The sequence below is a fragment of the Monodon monoceros genome, unplaced genomic scaffold (genome assembly GCF_005190385.1).
Source record: "Monodon monoceros isolate NGI ecotype Baffin Bay Population unplaced genomic scaffold, NGI_Narwhal_1 Super_Scaffold_7, whole genome shotgun sequence".
NCBI lineage: Eukaryota > Metazoa > Chordata > Mammalia > Artiodactyla > Monodontidae > Monodon > Monodon monoceros.
The window spans coordinates 52,985,440-53,006,191 of NW_021703784.1; the positions used below are offsets into that span (position 1 = coordinate 52,985,440).

Below are 20,752 nucleotides of genomic sequence, written 5' to 3' on the forward strand. Positions count from 1 at the left end.
TGCAGTAGGCACTGTCCTAGGTGCTGAAGATAAAGGCCTATTTAATGTGGGATAGAGGTGATCAGACAGGCATTTATGATACAGTGAGATGTATAAGCAAAATCATTTTGGAATATCCAGCAGGGGCACTTAATCCTGATAAGAAAAAAGAATAATCAAAGAATGGATAAAAGAATGATTTCCTAAGGAGTGACAACCAAACAACTCTGAGGATGAATAGAGGTGGGTTGATGATAGAGGGAGCTGCACATGCTAAGGTACAAAGACTAGAAACAGCATGGAATGTTTGGGTATTCCATGAAGTTGAATATGGTGGATTTGTTGAGCCATTAAACCAAAACTAGCAACTCATTAGTCTGGACTTCTAGAGAAGTCTGTATGAGAAAAAGTAACCCATTATATTTGTGAAGCCACTCTGGTAAGGTTTTCTATTACTTGAACATATCCATAACCAGTGCAGTGAGACAACATATTTAAGTTGAAATGAAGGGATGGATGAGATATCTTAGGAACAAAAGAAATGAAGTCCTAAAATAGAACCAGCTTTCAAGGAAAGGGCAGAAGTGGGCCTGCAAATGAATCCAAAACAGGGCAAAGAAATAAGAGGAGAAATCAAAAAAGTGGTGTGACAGGGTGGCCAAGTTTCAAAAATGAAGTTGTGATCACTGCTGTCATATGCTGCCAAGTTAAGGCAAAGACTAAAGCATCCATTTAATTTAACTAATGGAAGTCAGATTGTGGTGGGTTTGGAGCAAATGGGACAGGTGAGAAAATGGAAACTGAGTGCATAGAACTTTTTTCAGAAGGGTAGAGGAGGAGTGTGTGTTAGCTAGAGGGGACTTTATCATACTATTAGTATGACCGCCCCAAGTTGATTTTTCATTTTGGTTTCTTTCTTTTTTTTTTTTTTAATATTTATTTATTTATTTAGGCTGTACCAGGTCTTAGTTGTGGCACGTGGGATCTTCCTTGCGGTCTGTTTAGTTGCAGCATGCAGGCTCTTAGTTGTAGTATTCAGGCTTCTTAGTTGCAGCCTGTGGACTTCTTAGCTGCAGCATGCAGACTCTTAGCTGCGACATACATGTGGGATCTAGTTCCCTGACCAGGGATCGAACCTGGGCCCTCTACATTGGGAGTGCCGATTTTTATCCACTGGACCACCAGGGAAGTACCCCCCACCCCAAGTTGATTTTTCAAAAGAAATCTTCACAAGTCCTTTACTCTTACTTGAATTGTTGTTTGAGGCCAGCAGCAGTTTAAAAAAATATATCCATTGAAAGTCATATATATTAAGAAAAAGTCAAATATAAATGAAAATACTCATAAATATCACATTTTGTGGCTTTTCAAGGGACCCAGTCTTAGTAAACCATTCCTTCTGGAACATTTTTTTTTTCTTTAAAGTGTAGCACGTAATCCTGCAGTTGGTGTACTTTCAGTTAGATTCTTACGCACATAAGAACTGAGGATTGAGATAATGATGCTTCTTTGCCAACAATGAAGAGTAAGCGGTGGGGATGTTAGTTTTTCAACATAACTGAACAATCTCAGTGGAACACGTTAAGATCTTGACTATCCTGAACCTGTAGGAGAAAGGGTTCTTTAAACTGGGATATTTGTATGTCTTTTGGGTTGTCTCTAAACTCTTTGAACATATTTACAGAAATTTTTATGTTTACATTTTCTTAGGATGTCCATAGCTTTCATTCAAAATTAAGAGGTTGTCTTCTGTTGGATTCCCCAGGCAGTAGACCCTGAGACAGAAATGTGAGTGCAAATAGTTTATTTGGAAACTGATGCCAGGAAACACTGACAAGGGCAGGGGAAGTGATGCTGGAAAGGGGGAAAAAAAGCCAATATGGGATGTGTTTTCAAGTATGTTATTTTATAGGCTACTGGGACTAAATCCTCTGTTGAGCTGAAAGACAGTGTAGATTATATCTCAGATTCATCCCAGCAAAGGGGTTAAGGAGCTCTTTCAGTTACTGGTTTAGGGATGCCCTCAGGAATGCTTAACTCCCCTGCCCTGTAGTCAGAAAAAACCCTCATGTGAAGACTTGCACATGCTTGCAGGTTGGCCTGTACTGGAATCATAAGTGCTGAGGGGATAAAGGTGAGGTGCTGCCAGCATCTGCTACAGAGGTAACAAAAAAATACAGTTTTATTTCTTGGTTAAATGAAAATGTTTTAAAATTGTTTAATTGACTGGAAATTCTGTGACATTAAAGAATTATTAGTTTTTAGGTGGTAATAGTATTATTATGCTTATTTTTAAAGAGTCCTTATCCCTTAGAGATACACAGTGAAATATTTGTGGATGAAATCATGATATCTGGAATTTGCTTTAAAATAACACGTTAGGGTGGATCAAGGTGGTATGAATGGTTAAATAACCCATATAAGACTGCCAGAAAACATGCCCTGTTGTCTTTTTCTTTAAATTGTATCAAATGTTAATAAGAACAGATCAGCTCCTTTAGAAATCTTCAGGCAGAACCTGTTTTTTATTGTTTTGCTGATGTTTCAATTGAACATACTTAAATCACCAGTATTTTATTCAGACAACCTGGTTTGCTTATTAATAATTTTTAATAGTCAGTTGACTGGCCCCTGAATAAGGTGTCAGCATTTGCTTTAAATAAGACATGATCACCATCTGGTGGTGAATAACAGTAACTTTGGTTTGTTTATTGCTTTATGGTTTATAAAGTGTTTTCATGTACATTTTCTCATTTATTGAAATAACTGTAGAAGTTACAGTGAATTCATTTGTTATGCTTTCTGCCAAGATTTTAGGAAACTGTAAGATGACATGGTATGTTACTTATATTGTTATCTCTGCTTGTCAAATGAATGTTGATTGAAAGAAAAGTATGATCACTTGTTAGCAAGGAATAAAGATGACATAAATTTCATAAAGAAATAGTTATTTCTTTCAATTTATTTATCTTATTTATTTTGTTTTTGGCTGCATTGGGTCTTCCTTGCTGCACATGGGCCTTCTCTAGTTGCAGTGAGCAGGGGCTACTCTTCGTTGTGGTGTGTGGGCTTCTCATTGTGGTGGCTTCTCGTTGTGGAGCACGGGCTCTAGGGCACGCAGGCTCAGTAGTTGTGGCTCGTGGGCTCAGTAGTTGTGGCACACGTGCTTTAGTTGCTCCGCAGTATGTGGGATCTTCCCGGACCAGGGCTTGAACCTGTGTCCCCTGCATTGGCAGGCGGATCCTTAACCACTACGCCACCAGGGAAGTCCCAAGAGATATAGTTCTTTTAATTTAAGTTCATAGATCTGCAGAATGGTCTTTACAAGAAACATCAAACTGATTTCCTAACACCTAAAATCGTGGTATTGAATCATAAAGGCATCTTTTAGTGTGCTTTTAAGTTTTTAAATACTACGGAACATACATGATGGGGATAGAAATCTAGCACTTTATAGAGGCCTGGTGTTAGGAAATCACTATATAGGTATTTATTTAATTAAACTTGTGGACTTCATTATTGACTCCTGTATACAAATGTCCATGGGAGCATTCACATGTTCCATCCCTTTCCTCAAAAGGGAGAGAAAAGGGGAAATAAAACCCTGCCAATAAGTTGTTTCGGGTTAGTGCTGTCACCAGATGGCTCACACAGTGAACTGAAATTCTAAAGCCACTTTTGCCATCTTTTTCATCTCATCTCCCTCATCACTTTCCTACATACTTTTCAGATAATTTTTCTTTCACACCTAAAGGAACTTTCTTTTTTTCTAGCTGTCTGAGAACTTTAAAAATTTCCTCACTCCATCTCTCCCTGTTGCTTTCCTTCTCCTTTATTTTCTTGTCCCATTCTAGTTCATCAAATAGTTGAATGAGCCAGGAACTGTGCTTGGTGGAGGGAATACAACAATGAAAAAGGCAGATAGATCTGACCCTTACCTTGGAGCTTACATCTAAGGGTGGCAGAGAGGAAGAAGAGGAGATAGATGATAGGTAATTACAAAGTGAGACTGTAAAGGTAGTTAAGACTATATGATGTCAAAGAGCCTACCTTTATTTTCTTTCTCTTTTCCTGTTTTATACTTAGTTCTTACTCTCTCTTAATTATCAGTATTGGGGATAAATTTAAAACAATTTTTTAGCTAGCATGCTTGGTTTTCTGCTTTATTTAAATATTAAAATTGTAACATAATTTTTCCCATTATTGTGTTTAACATTATGGATAAAATCAGTTCTTGTGGGGTAGCAAGGCAGTTTGCAGCTTGGCTTTGGTTTCAGTGGATACAGCCTCTTTTGCAGGTTGAGCATTGTCTAAAGATGGTGCTTTACATTTTGAGTAACAGTGTTTGCTTTTGAATTCTAAAGCACAGTGTTTCTCAACCTTTTTTTTTTTCTTTTTCCCATGATCACACTCCTAAAGAGAAAACTTTAATTTAAAATTAATTTCTCCCTAGCAAGAGAATTTAAATACTAAGGGGTAAGATTTTGTCAGGTAGGGCGGTTAAGTTGCTGAGAACTGTAAACCATATCTGAGATTTTTTGCCCTCCTCAAGGATCAGTTTTTGCCCTCTTGGGTGCAGTATTGCTCCCACGGAGAATATATACTGTAGTGGACTTTACTTTTATAATTGTAAATTTTCCAGAAAGCAATTTGGAAGTGAAGTGACTGTTTCAAAACTTTTAACTATGGAAATGGATAGGAAAACAGCAACAGCAGTCATGGTTGCACAACTTTGTGAATGTTATTAATGCCACTGAATTTTACACTTAAAATGGTTAAGATGACAAATTTTATGTTATTTGTATTTTACCACAATTTAAACATTAATCATAAAACATACCAAAACCCATTGATTTGTGTACTTTAAAAGGATGAAGTGTATGGTATGTAAATTACTTTTCGATAAAGCTGTTGAAAAAAGAAAGAATGGATTGGGAGGAGGAGTAGTCTTTCTGTTGTTACAGAAAGCTGGATTACATTTTAGAAGTGGTTAATGCCTCAGACTGCATAGGCAGGAACAACCCAAGGTAAAAGATAAAAACCCAGATACTGAGCTATGCCGAAAGGGTGGCTTGATTCATAAGTCAGGTCTTCTGAACTATTCCTCCATCCATTTGGTACTTTAAGAAACATTAGGAAGAGCCTTGGATTGGAAGGCCAGAGGTCTGGGATCTTGCTTGGGCTCTCTTCGACCTTGAGCAATTGACATCACATCTTAGTTGCTAAGTTTTCTAGTTTATCAGAGAGTGTGCTTTCAGTTCAAAAATGCTAAATCCTATGACGACTTCTGTGTTATTCTAAGGCAAATAAATACCTGCCTCAATACTTAGACTTGGACATTGAATATTAGAGCTGGAAGACTTTAGATCATCTGGTACAACTCCATTTATGGATGAGAAAATTGAGGTTTGCACCTCTTTCTCTTGACTCTTTCTAGTGCTTTTCATAATATACATGTAACGCAGTTTTAAAGAATACTTAGTTGGGCTTCCCTGGTGGCGCAGTGGTTGAGAGTCCACCTGCCCATGCAGGGGACATGGGTTCGTGCCCCGGTCTGGGAGGATCCCACATGCCGCAGAGCAGCTGGGCCCGTGAGCCATGGCCGCTGAGCCTGCACGTTCGGAGCCTGTGCTCTGCAACGGGAGAGACCACAACAGTAAGAGGCCCAAGTACCGCAAAAAAAAAAAAAAAAAAAGAATACTTAGTTGAAATATTAAGTGCAGGCTTTTAAGTGCAGTATGAACATTTGAAATGATGAAGAGTATGAGAAATAAGACATGGTACACATAAATTTATTTAACTTTATTATTAAATGTCTATGTGTATATGTTGCCTTTCAAAATCATGACTAATCAAACGAAAAGTTGTGGTTTCTGCTTTTAAAAATGAACAAATCAATAGGAATCACATAGAAGACAGATATATAGTAGTTACTTTCTCAGATTGAGATTGGTGAAGGTGCTTGTTAGAAAATATTTTAGAAATTTTGAAATTTCCTAGATTTTGCAGTTTTCCTTGAGGGTACTTCTCTAAATCTCCACTGCTACCACCTTAGTCCAAGCCATCATTATCTCTTGCCTGAAGTATGGCACTAGCCTCCTAGTTAGTCTAGTTGTATTCCCCACTTATACAAAATTAGAAAGCTGTATAATGCAGTTTCACATGCTCATCACCTAGATTCAGTGAAATTTTGTAATTTTGTTTCATCTGTAACTCCATCTGTCCTCTGCTGCTTAGGTTATTATGAAGCAGAGCCTAGACAAAGAATGATCTTTTCAAAACTTAGATCAGGAAACTTTCCTAAATTCCTCCCTTGATTTCTCATTACACTCAAAATATAATCAAAACTCTTTACACGGACCTCAAGGCTTTATAAGATATGACCTTTGCTTACTTCTTCAGTGGCATCTTTTACCATTTTCTCTTTCCTGCCACAATGGAAGCTTTTATCTGCCTCAGGTCTTCTCTACAGGCATTTCCTTGTGCCTGGCATATTCTTCCCTTCCTTGGCTTGGTTGGCTGCTGCTTTTCATTCTTTTTTTTATTAGAGAGCCTTTCGCTGATGGTTTTATCCTGTGTAAAAATGTTTACCTAAAATGTTAGCAATTGGTGCATTTAGGTGAAGGGTGTACTAGTCTTTCAACCTTTCACTAGATTTAAAATTATTGGAGGAAAAGATGTTGAGGGAAAAAAATCCCTCCTCTTCCTTAAATACCATGATATCGTTATTTCTTTCTTTTAAAATTTGTTTTGGGTCTCTCTTTCCTTCCTTCCCTACCCATCCCCCCACCCCTCCCATGATTATTAAATTGAGTAGAGAGAAAAGAGAGAAGGGAAATATAATTATCTGATTAGAGTTGGAGGCGTATGTTATTGGAAGCCATTGCCTCAAGTACCTCGGATTCCCTCTGCCAGGATGCTGTTTTTCAAGTACATATAAGGAAAGAGTAACCCTTTAAAGACTGACTGATGTGAGGGTGGCTCACATCATCTTACCTAGAGGTCTTTCCTCCCCATAAACATCTACCTTCTCCTTCAGGAAGAGGTGCTGAATGCTGGTTATTCGAGCCTCCAGCCATACTGATGTTTATAGTAGTACACTGATTACTTTCTTTGTAGCAGAGATGTTTTCACGGCTTTGGTTCTGAAATAATCTGAGCCATGTTTGGTGTGTTTCTTTACCTATATGGGAACAGCAGTATGATTCTAAATGAAACCCAAAACCTAAATGGAGCATTAGAAACCCCTTGGTTTGCCTGCTTACATAACAACTATTCTTGGATTTTTTTTCCATTATGGTAATAATGGAAAGCTGAGCTTAGTGATTTATATTACACTTACCTGGCATCTCGCATCTATAAACTGTAGCTTTTCAGATAATGACCAAACTTTTAGTTCATAGTCTTGAGGCTTTTTTTTTTCTTGCTTTTCTGAAAACTTTAAGATGATTGATTAAATGAACTTTTTGCAGATAAGGTATATAAAAACATAATAGTTACTTCAAGGATCAAGTGGTCTGTGGGACCAGTGTCATTATGGTTAAAACTGTGCTCCCCCAGCAGAGTTTGTAGAAACTGGCAGTAAGTAAAATCTTTTTGTAAGCTTATACTTAAATCCCTGTATCTGAAATCAGTGTTCTTTTATCAATGGCCTACATAAAATCAACTGTTTTGTGACTCTAAGTGTATCGCTGCTTACAACCGTAGAGGAAGTTTAAGTAAAAGACTTCATTGAGAAATGAGAGGAATTATGTAATTTAGTTATTATGACCAGCTGTAAATTTCTACCATTAAAAAGAGAATTGTATATAATAAAACTAGAATTTCAGAAGCAGCAGCATTCTTAAGGCTTGGTGCTGGAAAGATGCTTAGAAAAATGTAAAACTATAGAACATCTTTGGGTGATTGGATCAGTAATACATTCTGGGATCCTAACCACTTACTGCTGTTTCATACCTGCATCATTTTGGCAGGCCCTTCATGAATTCACACAGCACCTGACCTTTTCTTCTGCTTCAGAACCTTTCACCTTCTTGAGGCCTTGTGAAAGAAACGTGTCTGTTAAAGGTTATATATCAAATCTGTCATGTGAAAAGGTAGAGATCTTGGTTCAATTGGGACAAAACCTGTATTTTTCAGAATGACATGAAATTGGTTAATAGATAATTCTTAGAAGGAAGTTAATAATTACCTAATGTTCTCGAAATGAAATTATTTAGGAAATGTTTCAGGTGATAAATAAGTGAATTTATAGATCGTCAGTGCGTGTTATAGAAAATGGTCATGTGTTTAAAAATATGATTGATATTTTATAGCTGCACTGCCCCAAACCCTAGCCACTTACCACATGTGGCTATTTAAGTTAATTAAAAATTAGTAAAATTAAAAGTCTAGTTCCTTAGTTTTATTAGCACATATCAAGTGCTAAATAGTCACATGTAGCTAATGGCTGCTGTTTTGAAAAGTGCAGATATAGACTGCACTGTTTAGAGAATGCAAAGTATGGGAATTATAATATTTTCAATTTAACTTTTCTATTGAAGTTTTTGTCTGCTTCTTATTGACTGGCAAAATATTAAGAGCTACAAGTGTCCATAAGGTTATTAGCCTGTCAGTTCTATTTGTAACAAAAAAATATAAGTAAATTGGATGTTAACTAGACATATTGTGGTGATCATTTTGCAGTATTTACAAATATCAAGTCATTATGTTGTACACCTGAAACTAAATATAGTGTTATATGTCAGTTGTATCACCAAAAAAAAAAAAAAAAAATTAAGTAAATTGTTAGTAAACTGTGAGTTCTAAATTTTAGTTTTAAATGTGCTAGCTCTATGTGATCCAGTACAGTAGCCAGTAGCCATATGTGGCCCTTGAGCACTTGAAATATGGCTAGGGTGAATTGAGATATGCTGTAAGGGTAAAATGATATGTTTTGAATACTAGGTATCACCCCAAAAGTGTACAATGGATGAAGACGGTCAAAAGGTACAAACTTTCAGTTATAAAATAAATAAGTCATGGGGAGGTAATATACAGAATGGTGACTACAGTTAATAATAGTGTACTAAAAAAAAAAAGAAAAAAAACCTGCATATTTGAAAGTTGCTAAGCAAGGAGAGCTTAAAAGTTCTCATAAGAAAAACAATTTGTAACTATGTATGGTGGTGGGTGTAACTAGACTTATTGTGGTGATCATTTTGCAGTGTATACAAATATTAAATCATTATGTTGTACATCTGAAAGTAATACTGTCATATATCAATGATGTATAATTTTAATTGAGTTATAAATTAAAAAAATAAGTAAAATGTCAAGTAAAAGTCTGAAATTTTAAATGCTGATAGTATGTTGAAATAACATTGAGATATATAGTGCTACATAACATAAATTGTTAAAATTAATTTTGACCTTTTTTTTTACTTTTATGAATGAACTAATAGAAAATTTGAAATTATGTGGCTCATTTTATATTTTTATTGGATAGTACTGTGTAACAGCCAATGCTGTAATAAGGAAATCTACTTCTACATGCCTAAATCAAGAATGACTATATTTGCGAAGTGGGATGAAAAACATTTTTTGCATATATTTACTTTTGTCCTCTTGGATTTTTAAAAATAGTACCAATTGCATCAAAACTTTTTGTGATTTCATTTGTCTGTGATGTGGGGGATATGCATAAAACACAGGTGCAGAGCTTTTACCTGATAAATGAGTGATATAGATAATATGAATACTGTGGGCATTCCAAGGAAGAAGATGTTGCTGGAATCATTGGAAAGGTATCTCAGAGACTTCTAGGGCTTTTATTGACCCAACATTAAAAGATGAATATGATTCAAATGGCAGAAAACAGTAAACTGGAGCGCTTGAATAAAAGCCCAGATAGGTTGTAGACTGGGTATGCTTAGTGGATAGTGAACAGGCCAGAATGACTTGAATCAAGCATTTCAGTGCAGAAGTAAGAGGGAAGGATTGGAGAGTTAGGTTGAAATTGAATATTGGGACTCTTTGGCTAGGGTAAGAAATCTAGATGAGTTTATATAAGTATTTAGGAGCCATCAAAGATATTTATGAACTGGGAAGTGACATGAAAGCAGTATTTTTTTTTTAAAGATTGGTTTGGTTACAGGAGAGTATCCATACCTGTTTTTCTGAAGTGAGAAGGTGGCAATGATATCATAGAGAAATTGGGAGAGGTAGGGAGCAGGTTTGAGATGTAGAAAGGTAGAATCATTAGTAAGACTACTATGTTTGGGGAAAAGGAAAAAGGAGAAATTGAAACTGACCTTGGTTCCCCAAATGTCATGACAGAAGTGAAAATAAAGGTATTTTAGCTTTGTATAATGTTTTCTTTTTTTAATTATTATTAATTTATATATTTTTGGCTGCATTGGGTCTTTGTTGCTGCGCGCGGGCTTTCTCTAGTTGTGGCGAGCAGGGGCTACTCTTCGTTGTGGTGTGCAGGGTTCTCATTGCGGTGGCTTTTCTTGTTGTGGAGCAGGGGCTCTAGGCACGCGGGCTTCAGTAGTTGTAGCATGTGGGCTCAGTAGTTGTGGCTTGTGGGCTCTAGAGCATAGGATCAGTAGTTGTGGCGCACGGGCTTAGCTGCTCTGCGGCATGTGGGATCTTCCTGGACCAGGGGTCGAACCCGTGTCCCCTGCATTGGCAGGTGGATTCTTAACCACTGTGCCACCAGGGAAGCCCTGTATAATGTTTCCTGTTTTTAAAACTGTAAGATAGCCAGTTCAACCCTTTATTACAGACGAGGAATTTGAGAGTCATTGTTTAAAGAACTTGACCAGAATCATGGTCTCCTTGTCTTAAGTAGTAGAGTTGAGGATTGAGCCCAGGTCTTTTTCTTCCTGATGTATTGTCATTGGCATCTACTCAGTTGCCTAAGTCAGTGCCTCAGTTTTTCTTGATGCTTTCCCTTTGCTCAGTCAGCCAGTCCCTAAGTTTTATTATTTGTTTCCTAAACATATCTCAAATCTCCCCACTTCTCTTGGTACCACCTCTGCCTTCAGGTTACTCCCATCTTTCTGGATTGATATTTTCCTGAATTTATATCGTCTCTACCCTGCACACCACCTCCTAAAACAAATAAGCAAATAAAAGCTATCTGTTTTCCCACAGTTCAGTTTTTGAGATCTTTCTAAATTATAGAGCACTCTCGCTTAAACTTTTTAATAAAATGTAAACTTTGTAGCCTGTTCTTATAAGATTCTTCATGATCATACCCCTTTTCTGAGTGCTTCCACTTCCATGCTCACTTTGTTTTTCAGCCTTTTGTATCTGCTGTTACTTTCATAAGCAGTGTCCTTTCCCCCTTTTCTCCACTTCACCCTCAATCCCGTGTATTCTGGTCTTGGCTTAGTTTGATTGTCTGTTTACTCATCTGTAATCATCCCTCCCCTGCTTCTTTCCTTTACCTCCAGCTCACCCACCATTTACCCCCCCCCCCCCCCAGAGAAGACTCCCTTAAGTAGGCTCATTAAAGGTAGAGACTATTTCTTGCTTACTAATAGTGGACCCACAGAAATTTGTTGAATAGTGAAATGTTTTTATGCTTCAGGGTCATTTCAAGTTAGAAGTGGCTTTACGGGAGCGTAAAGAATCTGAAAGAATGAATGAAAACAATTAGTCCATCACTTCCCAACCTGTACTTCAGAGCACTTGTATACTACAAGGTATTGTGTGTTTCACAGAAAAAGATTCCATGATCAAATATATTAGGGAATGCTGCAGATTATATCCAAGATAGGGATATAAGACTATTTATATAAGACTAATCAATTAAGGCTTCGGGAAGTTCTGTGGTAAAAATAAATATATATTTCCCTAATGTATTTGATTAGGGAAACTTTTTAGATAGTATAAATGTAATTTCTCTTAGGTTACTAGCAGTATTTGGTATTTGGGAAATGCTAAATGTGTGTGTCCTTTATTTCCCTCAGGTCTAATTAATACAGTTATACCATATAATCAGATGATGCCCAGGGGATATTTGGAGGAACTCTGGTTGTTTACAGTTGGAAGAGAAAACTTGAGGGAAGATACAGCTGTGTTCAAATATTTGAAGTTTCCAATAAAAGAGGAATTGAAAGTATTTTCTTTGAAACTAGAGAATAAGAGCAAGAAACGGGAGGAAGGTGTAGGGAGGCAGATTTTTTACTTTGTGTAAGGGTAACTTTCTAATAATTAGAATTTTGGAAGGTTAAGTAAATTTTCTGTCCCTGTAGTTTGTCAAGCAGAGATTTATAGGGATGCTATAGAGGAGTTTACCACATTAGATAAGGGATGGATCAGAAGAGTAGTTTTCTTCAACAGCTTGAAAACCAATTAGACTCTATTTCTGAGATATCTGTCAATTTGGAATTTATATTCGTTGATTCCTTTCTGATTCTGTGAATCTGTGTCTTGGTCTGCAATCTCAGTCAAGAAACCAAATATGTGGTATGAGAAACACAGTAGAAATTTTAGTTGTATAGTTAAGTGATTTTACTTTATGGTATTTTTTATAGACTTTATTTTTTAGAGCAGTTTTAGATTCACAAAAAAAATTGAGCACAAAGTAGAGAGAGTTCACATATACCCTCTTCCTCCGCACATGTACAACCTCTCTCACTGTCCACATCCCACACTACTATGGTACATTTGTTGAAATTGATGAACCTACATTGACACATTATTATCACCCAAAAGTCTGCAGTTTACGTTAGAGTTCACTCTTAATTGTTGATGTTTTGAAAGAAAACATGAATATTCTTGTTCATGTTTAAAAAAGTAGTTTTCAGTTATTTCTTGCCCTAGTTTAGTCTTTTCTGATTCAGAGTTCTAAAAGATAACTAAATCAACGTCTATTTTGAAAAAGTATTCAGCATTGAAGAAAGTTCTTTTTTTATGATCCTAAATGTTTACAAATGTTTTATTTTGCTGGCTAACAGTATTTTTTCTTCCTTTTAAGTACCTAAAGAATTGGTGGAGCTCCATTTGAAGTTGATGAGGAAGATTGGCAAATCTGTTACAGCAGATAGATGGGAAAAATATTTGATCAAGGTAAATATTTGTAAATCACCTTCTCTATATTCTATCTAGCATAAATCGATGTTATGTTTCATAATATGCTCTGATTTTTAAAATGGTCTCCTAAAAGTTGCAAAATATGACTCAGAAATCTATATGATTACTACAGGTATATGATTCTTCTTTGCAGCTACTAAGCAATAGTCTAGAGTCCCAAAGTTAGATTTCAGAGGTGTTATCTTTTGTGTCAAACACTGTGCTCAGGACTTTCCATGTTTTCTCTCAGTTTCTTTCATGATTTCTTAAAATCGTCCTGGTCAACTCAATTAAGCTATAGATAAGGCCCAACAAAGTTGTCATTTTTCTTTGAGATCACATAGTATGTGTAGACAGAGTCAAAATTTGTCTTTTACTTAAAAAGTAAAATGTCCAAAGACCTTTAGGTCAGTATGGAAGGCTTCCAAGTTAACAATAGGCCCAACCTATCCTTAATGAGAACAACCTGGGTAATCAGAAAATGATTGCTTTAGGATAAACCCTATTAAGGGCATGACCATTCAGGGAAAATTGTCTGGATGGAATTGCATCCAAACTTTTGAGATCCACACAATTTTGTGAGGGGTGGGGGGTGATATTTTGAACTCTAACATACTAGAATATTAGGTTACATTTTTAGGCGATTGAAAACCTGTAATTTTCTTATCGTCTTTTTAAAAATGTATGTTCATGTATACATGTATTTTCATACCTGCTTTTGCAGGCGTGTGCATATGATTGTAGAGTGCTATGAAAAGAGGAACCATCAGGGAACAGGAGTTGCTTGTTCTTGTCATAAAAAATCACATGTGCTGTTTCAGTTATCTTTGCTGCGTAACACACCACTCTAAATTAAGTGACATAAAACAATAATCATTTTAATCAGCTCAGTGACTCTCTGGGTTGGGAATTTGGAAAAGGTCACTTTCACTGTACTCTGTTCGTTGAAGCAACCACAGTTCTCCCGAGATTCAGGGAGAGGAGGCATAGACCTGAACGCTCAGCAAGTGGTAGGAGTGTCTTAACTTTTGAAAAGCCCAATATGAGATGAGATATATTTCAATATTTTTGCACAAGTTTGAAGCCCTGGAAAGTTGGCTCAGCATTTCAAAAATTTGATGCTGTGTGATTTTCTAAAAGCCTTGATTTATATTTAATTAAATCTCTGAACTATATTAAACTGTGGATAATAAATGAGCAAAGTTTTAACTGTTTAAAGTCCTTTTAAACATACCAGTGGGGCAGGGGGTGGATACCAGTGAAGTTGCTGCTTTGCCTTTAACAAAATATGTATTAACAATCTAGGTCTGGACCTTAAAAAGAGGTGCTAGACTTTCAGGACAGTAGTTCTTAACATAACATTTTAAAGGGTGTAGTTGTTTGTAAATCTGTTTATTAAAGTGGGTTGGTTTGTTTTGTATATGTTCTGAGAACTGAGGTAGAAATATCTTGTATACTGCTGTTAACAAAATTTGGGTCCACGGATAATCTCCTTTTGCCCCCTTGTATCTCAGTTTCTTCATAAAATGTGATAATTGGAACAAGATGATTTTATAAACCCCTTTAGTTTTATGGTCATAACTGCAGGTTCTAGCTCAATTTTTTTGAGTTGAGATACATTCACATAACATAAAATTTGCCCTTTGAAAGTGTACAATTCAGTGTTTTTAGTATATTCACAAGGTTGTGCAACCACCACCAGTATCCAAACCAGAACATCTTCATCGCCCCAGAAGAAACCTCATACCCCTTAGCAACCACTGATCTGTTTTCTGACTCTATGAATTTGCCTATTATGGAGGTTTCATATAAATGGAATCAGAATTTGTAGTAGCCTTTGTGTCTGGCTTCTTTCACTTAGCAAAATGTTTTCAAGGTTCATCTGTGTTGTAGCATGTATCAGAACTTTGTTCGTTTTTATGCTTGAATAATATTCCATTGTGTGGATAATATTACATTTTATCTGCTTATCAGTTTATGATATTTGCCTTGTTTCTACCTTTTGGCTATTATAAATAGTACTGCTATGAACATTTGTGTACAGATTTTTGGGTATACAGGTGATTCAATTTTTTGAGTATATATCTAGGGTAGAATTGCTGGGTTATATGGTAATTCTTTAACTTTTTGAGGAACTGCCAGACTGTTTCCAAAACAGCTCTAATGTTTTTCCCTAGGAACCTGTGAGGGTTCCAACTTTTCCACATCCCACCTTACCTACACTTATTATTGACTGATTGATTTTAGCCCTTCCAGTGGGGATGAAGTACTATCTCATTATGGTTTTGATTTACATTTTCCTTATGATTAAAGGATGTTGAACCTTCTTTTCATGGGCTTGTTGGACTTTGTGTGTATCTTCTTTGGAAAAATGTCTATTCACATCCTTGTCCATTTTTTAATTGGTTGTCTTCTTGTTTTTGAGTTTTTAAAGTTTTTTTATATATTCTGCATACTAGACCCTTACCAGATATATGGTTTGCAAATATTTTCTCCCATTATGTTTGTTGTCTTTTCAGTTTCTGTGTAATCTCTTTTGATGCATGGAAGTTTTCATTTTGATTAAGTCCAATATTTTTCTAATGTGGCTAGTGCTTTGGTGTCATATATAAGAAACCGTTGCCCAAGCCAGGTCATGAAGATTTAATTCTATATTTTGTTTTAAGAGTTTGTAGTTTTAGTTCTTAAATTTAGATCTATAACCCATTTAATTTTTGAATATTCTCTCAGATAGGAGCCCAACTATATTCTTTGCACATAGATATCCATTTGTTCTATTACCATTTGTAAAAAACATTCTTTCCCTCACTGGATTGCCTTGACATCCTTGTAGAAAGTCAATTGACCATAAATGTGAGAGTTTATTTCTGAAGTTTTCATTCTGTTGACTTACATGTTGTTATTTATGCTGGTACCATATAGTCTTGATTACTGCAACTTTGTGGTAAATTTTGAAATTGTTCATCTTTTCCAAAATTGTTTTGGCTGTTCTGCATCACTTTCATTTCCTTACGAGTTTGAGGATCAGCTTATCAGTATCTGCAAAAATGCCAGTTAGGATTTGCATAGGGATTGTATATAATCTATAGACAAATTTGGGGAGTATTGGCTTCTTAACAGTAGTAAGTTTTCTGATCCATGAAAATAGGATGTCTTTCAAAATATGTAGGTCTTTAATTCCTTTCAAAAATGTTTTGCAGTTTTCTGACTCCAGTCTTATACTTTTGTTCAATTTATTCCTTAGCATTTTGCTGTTTTTGAGGGTATTGTAAATGGAATTTTCTTAATTTCATTTTCATATCATTCACTGCTATTGTGTAGAAATATGACTAATGATTGTATGTTGATCTTGTATGTTGCAACTTTGCCAAACTCATTATTAGCTCAAATAGCTTTTTTTGTGAATTCTTAAGATTTTCTATATACAAGAGTATGTCATCTGCAAACATAGATAGGTTTACTTCCCCCTTTTCAATCTGGATACGCTTTCTTTCTTTTTCTTGCATAATTGCTTTGCTGGAACCTCTGGTACACTGTTGAATAGAAATGGTGAGAGCAGACATCCTTGTCATGTTCCTGATCCTAGGGGGAAAGTTTTCAGCCTTTCAACTTTTAGTATGGTGTTATTTGAGGGTTTTTCATTGATGTCCTTTATCAGGTTGAGGGAATTCTCTTCTTTTCCTAGTTTGTTTAGTGTTTTTATCATGAAAGCTGTTGGATTTTGTCAGATGTTTTTTCTGCATCTATTGAGTTAACCACACAAATTTTGTCCTTTATTAATGTGGTATATTACATTGATTAATTTTCATATGTTGAAACCTTGCAATCCTGTAACCAATCCCACTTGGTCATGGTCCGTAATCATTTTTATCTGTTGCTAGATTTGGTTTGTTAATTTATTTTTGAGGATTTTTGTGCCTATGTTCATAAGGGATATCCGTATTTTTTTCTTTTTCTTGAGGTGTCTTTGTCTGGTTTTGCTATCTCGGTAATGCTGGCCTCTTACGTTGAACTGCGAAGTGTTTCCTCTGCTTTTGTTTTTTTGCAAGTGTTTGTGAGGTATTTATTAGAATTTAGCAGGGAAGCCAGGTGCACTTGGGCTTTTCTTTGTTGAAAATTTTTGTTTGTTTATTCAGTCTCTTTAATTGTCATTGATTTATTCAGCTTTGTATTTCTTCTTGTGTCAAGTTCAGTAGTTTGTGCCTTTCTAGGAAACTGTCCATTTTATTAGCTTATCTAATTTATTGGCATACAGTTGTTCATAGTATTCACTTACAATTCTTTTTACTTCTGCAAAGTCTGTAGTAATGTTCCTTCTTTCTTTCCTCATTTTACTGATTTAGTGTTCTCTTTTTTCCTGGCCAATCTAGTTAGAGGTTTGTAAAATTTTATCTTTTTAAGGACCAACTTTTGGTTTAATTGAATTTCTGTTTTTCTTTTTTTTTAATTTATTAATTTATTTATTTTTGGCCACGTTGGGTCTTTGTTGCTGCGTGCAGGCTTTCTGTAGTTGCAGTGAGTAGGGGCTACTCTTCGTTGTGGTGCGTGGGCTGCTCATTGCGGTGGCTTCTCTTGTTGCAGAGCACGGGGCTCTAGGCGCGTAGGCTTCGGTAGTTGTGGCTCGTGGGCTCTAGAGTGCTGGCTCAGTAGTTGTGGCGCACCAGCTTAGTTGCTCTGCGGCATGGGATCTTCCCAGACCAGGGCTGTAACCTGTGTCTGTAGCATTGGCAGGTGGATTCTTAACCACTGTGCCACCAGGGAAGTCCCTACTCTTCTTTTCTAACATGGAAGTTTAGGTTATTAATTTGAGGTATTCCTCTTTTTCAATATAGGCATTTTCAGCTATTGCATCTAATCCCTGCTTAGTTACATTTAGTAAATTAGTGTGTTCTCTTTTGTTTTCATTCATTTCTAAGTATTTTCTCTTTTCCCTCGTGATTTCTTTTTTGACCCGTTGGTTATTTAGTAGTGTGTTGTTTCCACATGTTTGTGAATTTCCCCAATTTTTTCCTGTTTTTGATTTCTAATTTCATTCCATTGTGTAGGAGAACATACTTTGTTTGATTTTGATCCCTCTAGTTTTGTTGAGACTTTTTTTGCCCTTACTTAACATATATCCTTCTTCAATATTAAAAAATAATTTTTCTACTTAGATATTTATAGAGATTTGCTAACTTCATACGTATATTTACAGTCCTTTTTTTCCTGTTTTTTAAGACTTTCACTGCCCTGTAAATACACTCTTATGTATAAATGTGTATTTTTCCCTTATCCTTTTTTGATATGCTAAAGTCTCTACTATTTTAGTAAAGAACTATAAACTCTCCATTAACTCTTTATTTCCCTTCAGCTGCCACCCATCTGCTCTTCTTCCCCTTTATATTAGTTATTTATTGCTTTCATGACAACTTACCCCCAAACTGAGCAGCTTAAAACAATGAACATCAAACATTTATTATCTCATAATTTTTTTGTGTTAGGAATCTGGCTCAGTGTCTGTCATTAGGCTGTATGTAGTCAAGCTGTCAGCTTGCCTTGCAGTTTTCTCTGAAGGCTCAACTGGAAGAGGATCCACTTCCAAGCTCAGTCACATAGCTGTTGACAGGATTGGGTTCCTTGTCATGGCTTTTTCATAAGGCAGCTTAAAATATTGCAACAGAGCCAGTGAGTGAGAGAGAGTGCCTGAGATGGAACTCATGGTCTTTTTGTAGCCAGATCTTGGAAATGACGTACTATCACCTTTGCCATATTTTATTTGTTAGAATGAAATCACTAGATTTGGCTCATAACCAAAGCGGGTGGAGTGAAGGAACAAGGGAGGGAATGACATAAGGGGAATGAATACCAGGAGGTGAAGATCATTATGGGCCACGTAGAAGCTATCTATCTTACAAACCTCTTGAAATAATTTTCTTTATTTGCTAGTCTGTTTCTTTACCTCCCATTTACTCCTTAGTCCATTGAAAATTTCCTCCTCTGCATAATTCCATTCCAATAAAATTTCTTTTTCAGTTCAAGCGTTTGAATAGTGTCGCTTATTACTAAATTCAAGTGACACTATTTATTACATATCTTCCCAGTTTCTCTACATGTTCTTTCCTTCAAACATTCTTCTTTTGCCTTCTTTCCTACAGTACTTTCCTGGATTTCTTTCTATCCCTAGTAGTCTCCTTTGCCAGATCTTTCTTTTTATCTAAGCTCCTGAAGGTTTTTGTACTACAGAGTTTTGTTTTAGACCCTCCTCTAGTCTCATTTCACATACTCTCCCTGGATTATCTTATTTATTCCCATGGCTTTAAACCCCGTATGCCAGTGAGTCATATTTCCATCCTGAATCTTCTTAGTTCCAAGGCCAGTATACTCAATTACATAGTGAACATCTTTACTCAAAAAATAAAGTGAATCTGTGTCAGTGTAGAGACTAAACTTCTGTAACAAAATGATTCCAAAATATAATTGCTTAAATAAGCAATAGCTTGGGACTTCCCTGGGGTCCAGTGGTTAAGACTCTTAGCTCCCAATGCAGGAGGCACAGGTTTGATCCGTGGTCGGGGAACTAAGATCCTGCATGCCCTACAGCGCAGCCAAAAAGGGGGGGAAAAAAGCAATAAGTTTATTTCTCTCTGTCATAACAATGACTGGTCTAGACTGTTGAGACAGTTGTGTTCCATGAGGTTATTCAGAGACCCAGGTTTCTTTTATTTCACTGTTGTACCCTAGGACATTTTGCTTTCCTGTGTTGTACAATGTACTTCAGCCTCAGAAAGGAGAAAGAAAGTAAGTTCAGGGCATGCAGTTTTCTTTTAATAAGCAAAGCAGAAGTTGCATATGTTACTTCTGTTATTTCATTAGAAACAACACAGTCACATGATTATACCTATTCGTAAAAGAGGTTAGAAAATGTCAGGTCTTCTTTAGTGGCCACAAACTCAGGAAAATGGAACAGGGTGGCCAGATTTGTGTGGGACAACTGCACAATATTTGGTTCCCTTCCCTTTGGGAGGACTATACATCCCCCTGCTGGTAAATTCAGGCATGGTCATGTGATTAGGCTTTGGTCGGTGAAATGAAGGAAAAGTGGTATGTTAGTTATACTTTCTGGAAAAAGCTTTAAGAGCAATGTACATTCTTCATGTGTTTTATTACCTTTGATATGATGACTGATAATTTTCTAGATAAATGCTGCTCGTTTGGGGGTGAAGATAATGTGCAGCAGAGCCACTACCAACCTGTTATCAAGATACAGTGTAGCCCAGGAATAAACTTTGTTGCTATAAACCTAGGTGTTCAGCAAGCTGTTTCTTAAGGGGTAAGATAGTAAATATTTTAGGCTTGTGGTCCTTATATTTTCTTTCACAACTACAATTTCTAAATAAATGGATATGGCTGTGTTCCAGTAAAACTTTATCTACAAAAACAAACACTCAGTCTGTGGGCCAGAGTTTGCCAGCCATTGCTGTAACTCTTTGAGATTTGGGAGTCCTTTGTTACTGCAGCATAACCCTACTATCCTGACTGATACCCTTGGTTAAATAGCATCAATACCACATACTTTCTCAAACCAGAAATATAAGTATCATCCTTGATTCCTTTATCATTTCCCAAACTAAATCTTGGCCGCTCTCTCTGAACTGTTCATTTAACAGATGAAGATATTAAGAACCAAAGGGACCGCATGGCACAGGGATATTAGCTCGGTGCTTTGTGAC

At 36.3% G+C, this 20,752-nt stretch overlaps 1 protein-coding gene across 1 annotated transcript in view; it reads left to right on the forward strand.

Moving 5' to 3' along the window:
• The window catches only part of RSF1 (remodeling and spacing factor 1), a 163,189-nt gene that overhangs the window by 28,482 nt on the left and 113,955 nt on the right, over positions 1–20,752 (forward strand). The window contains exon 2 of the mRNA XM_029207839.1: positions 12,949–13,040. Coding sequence (XP_029063672.1) covers positions 12,949–13,040 — 92 coding nt within the window. The remainder of the gene's footprint in view (positions 1–12,948; positions 13,041–20,752) is intronic.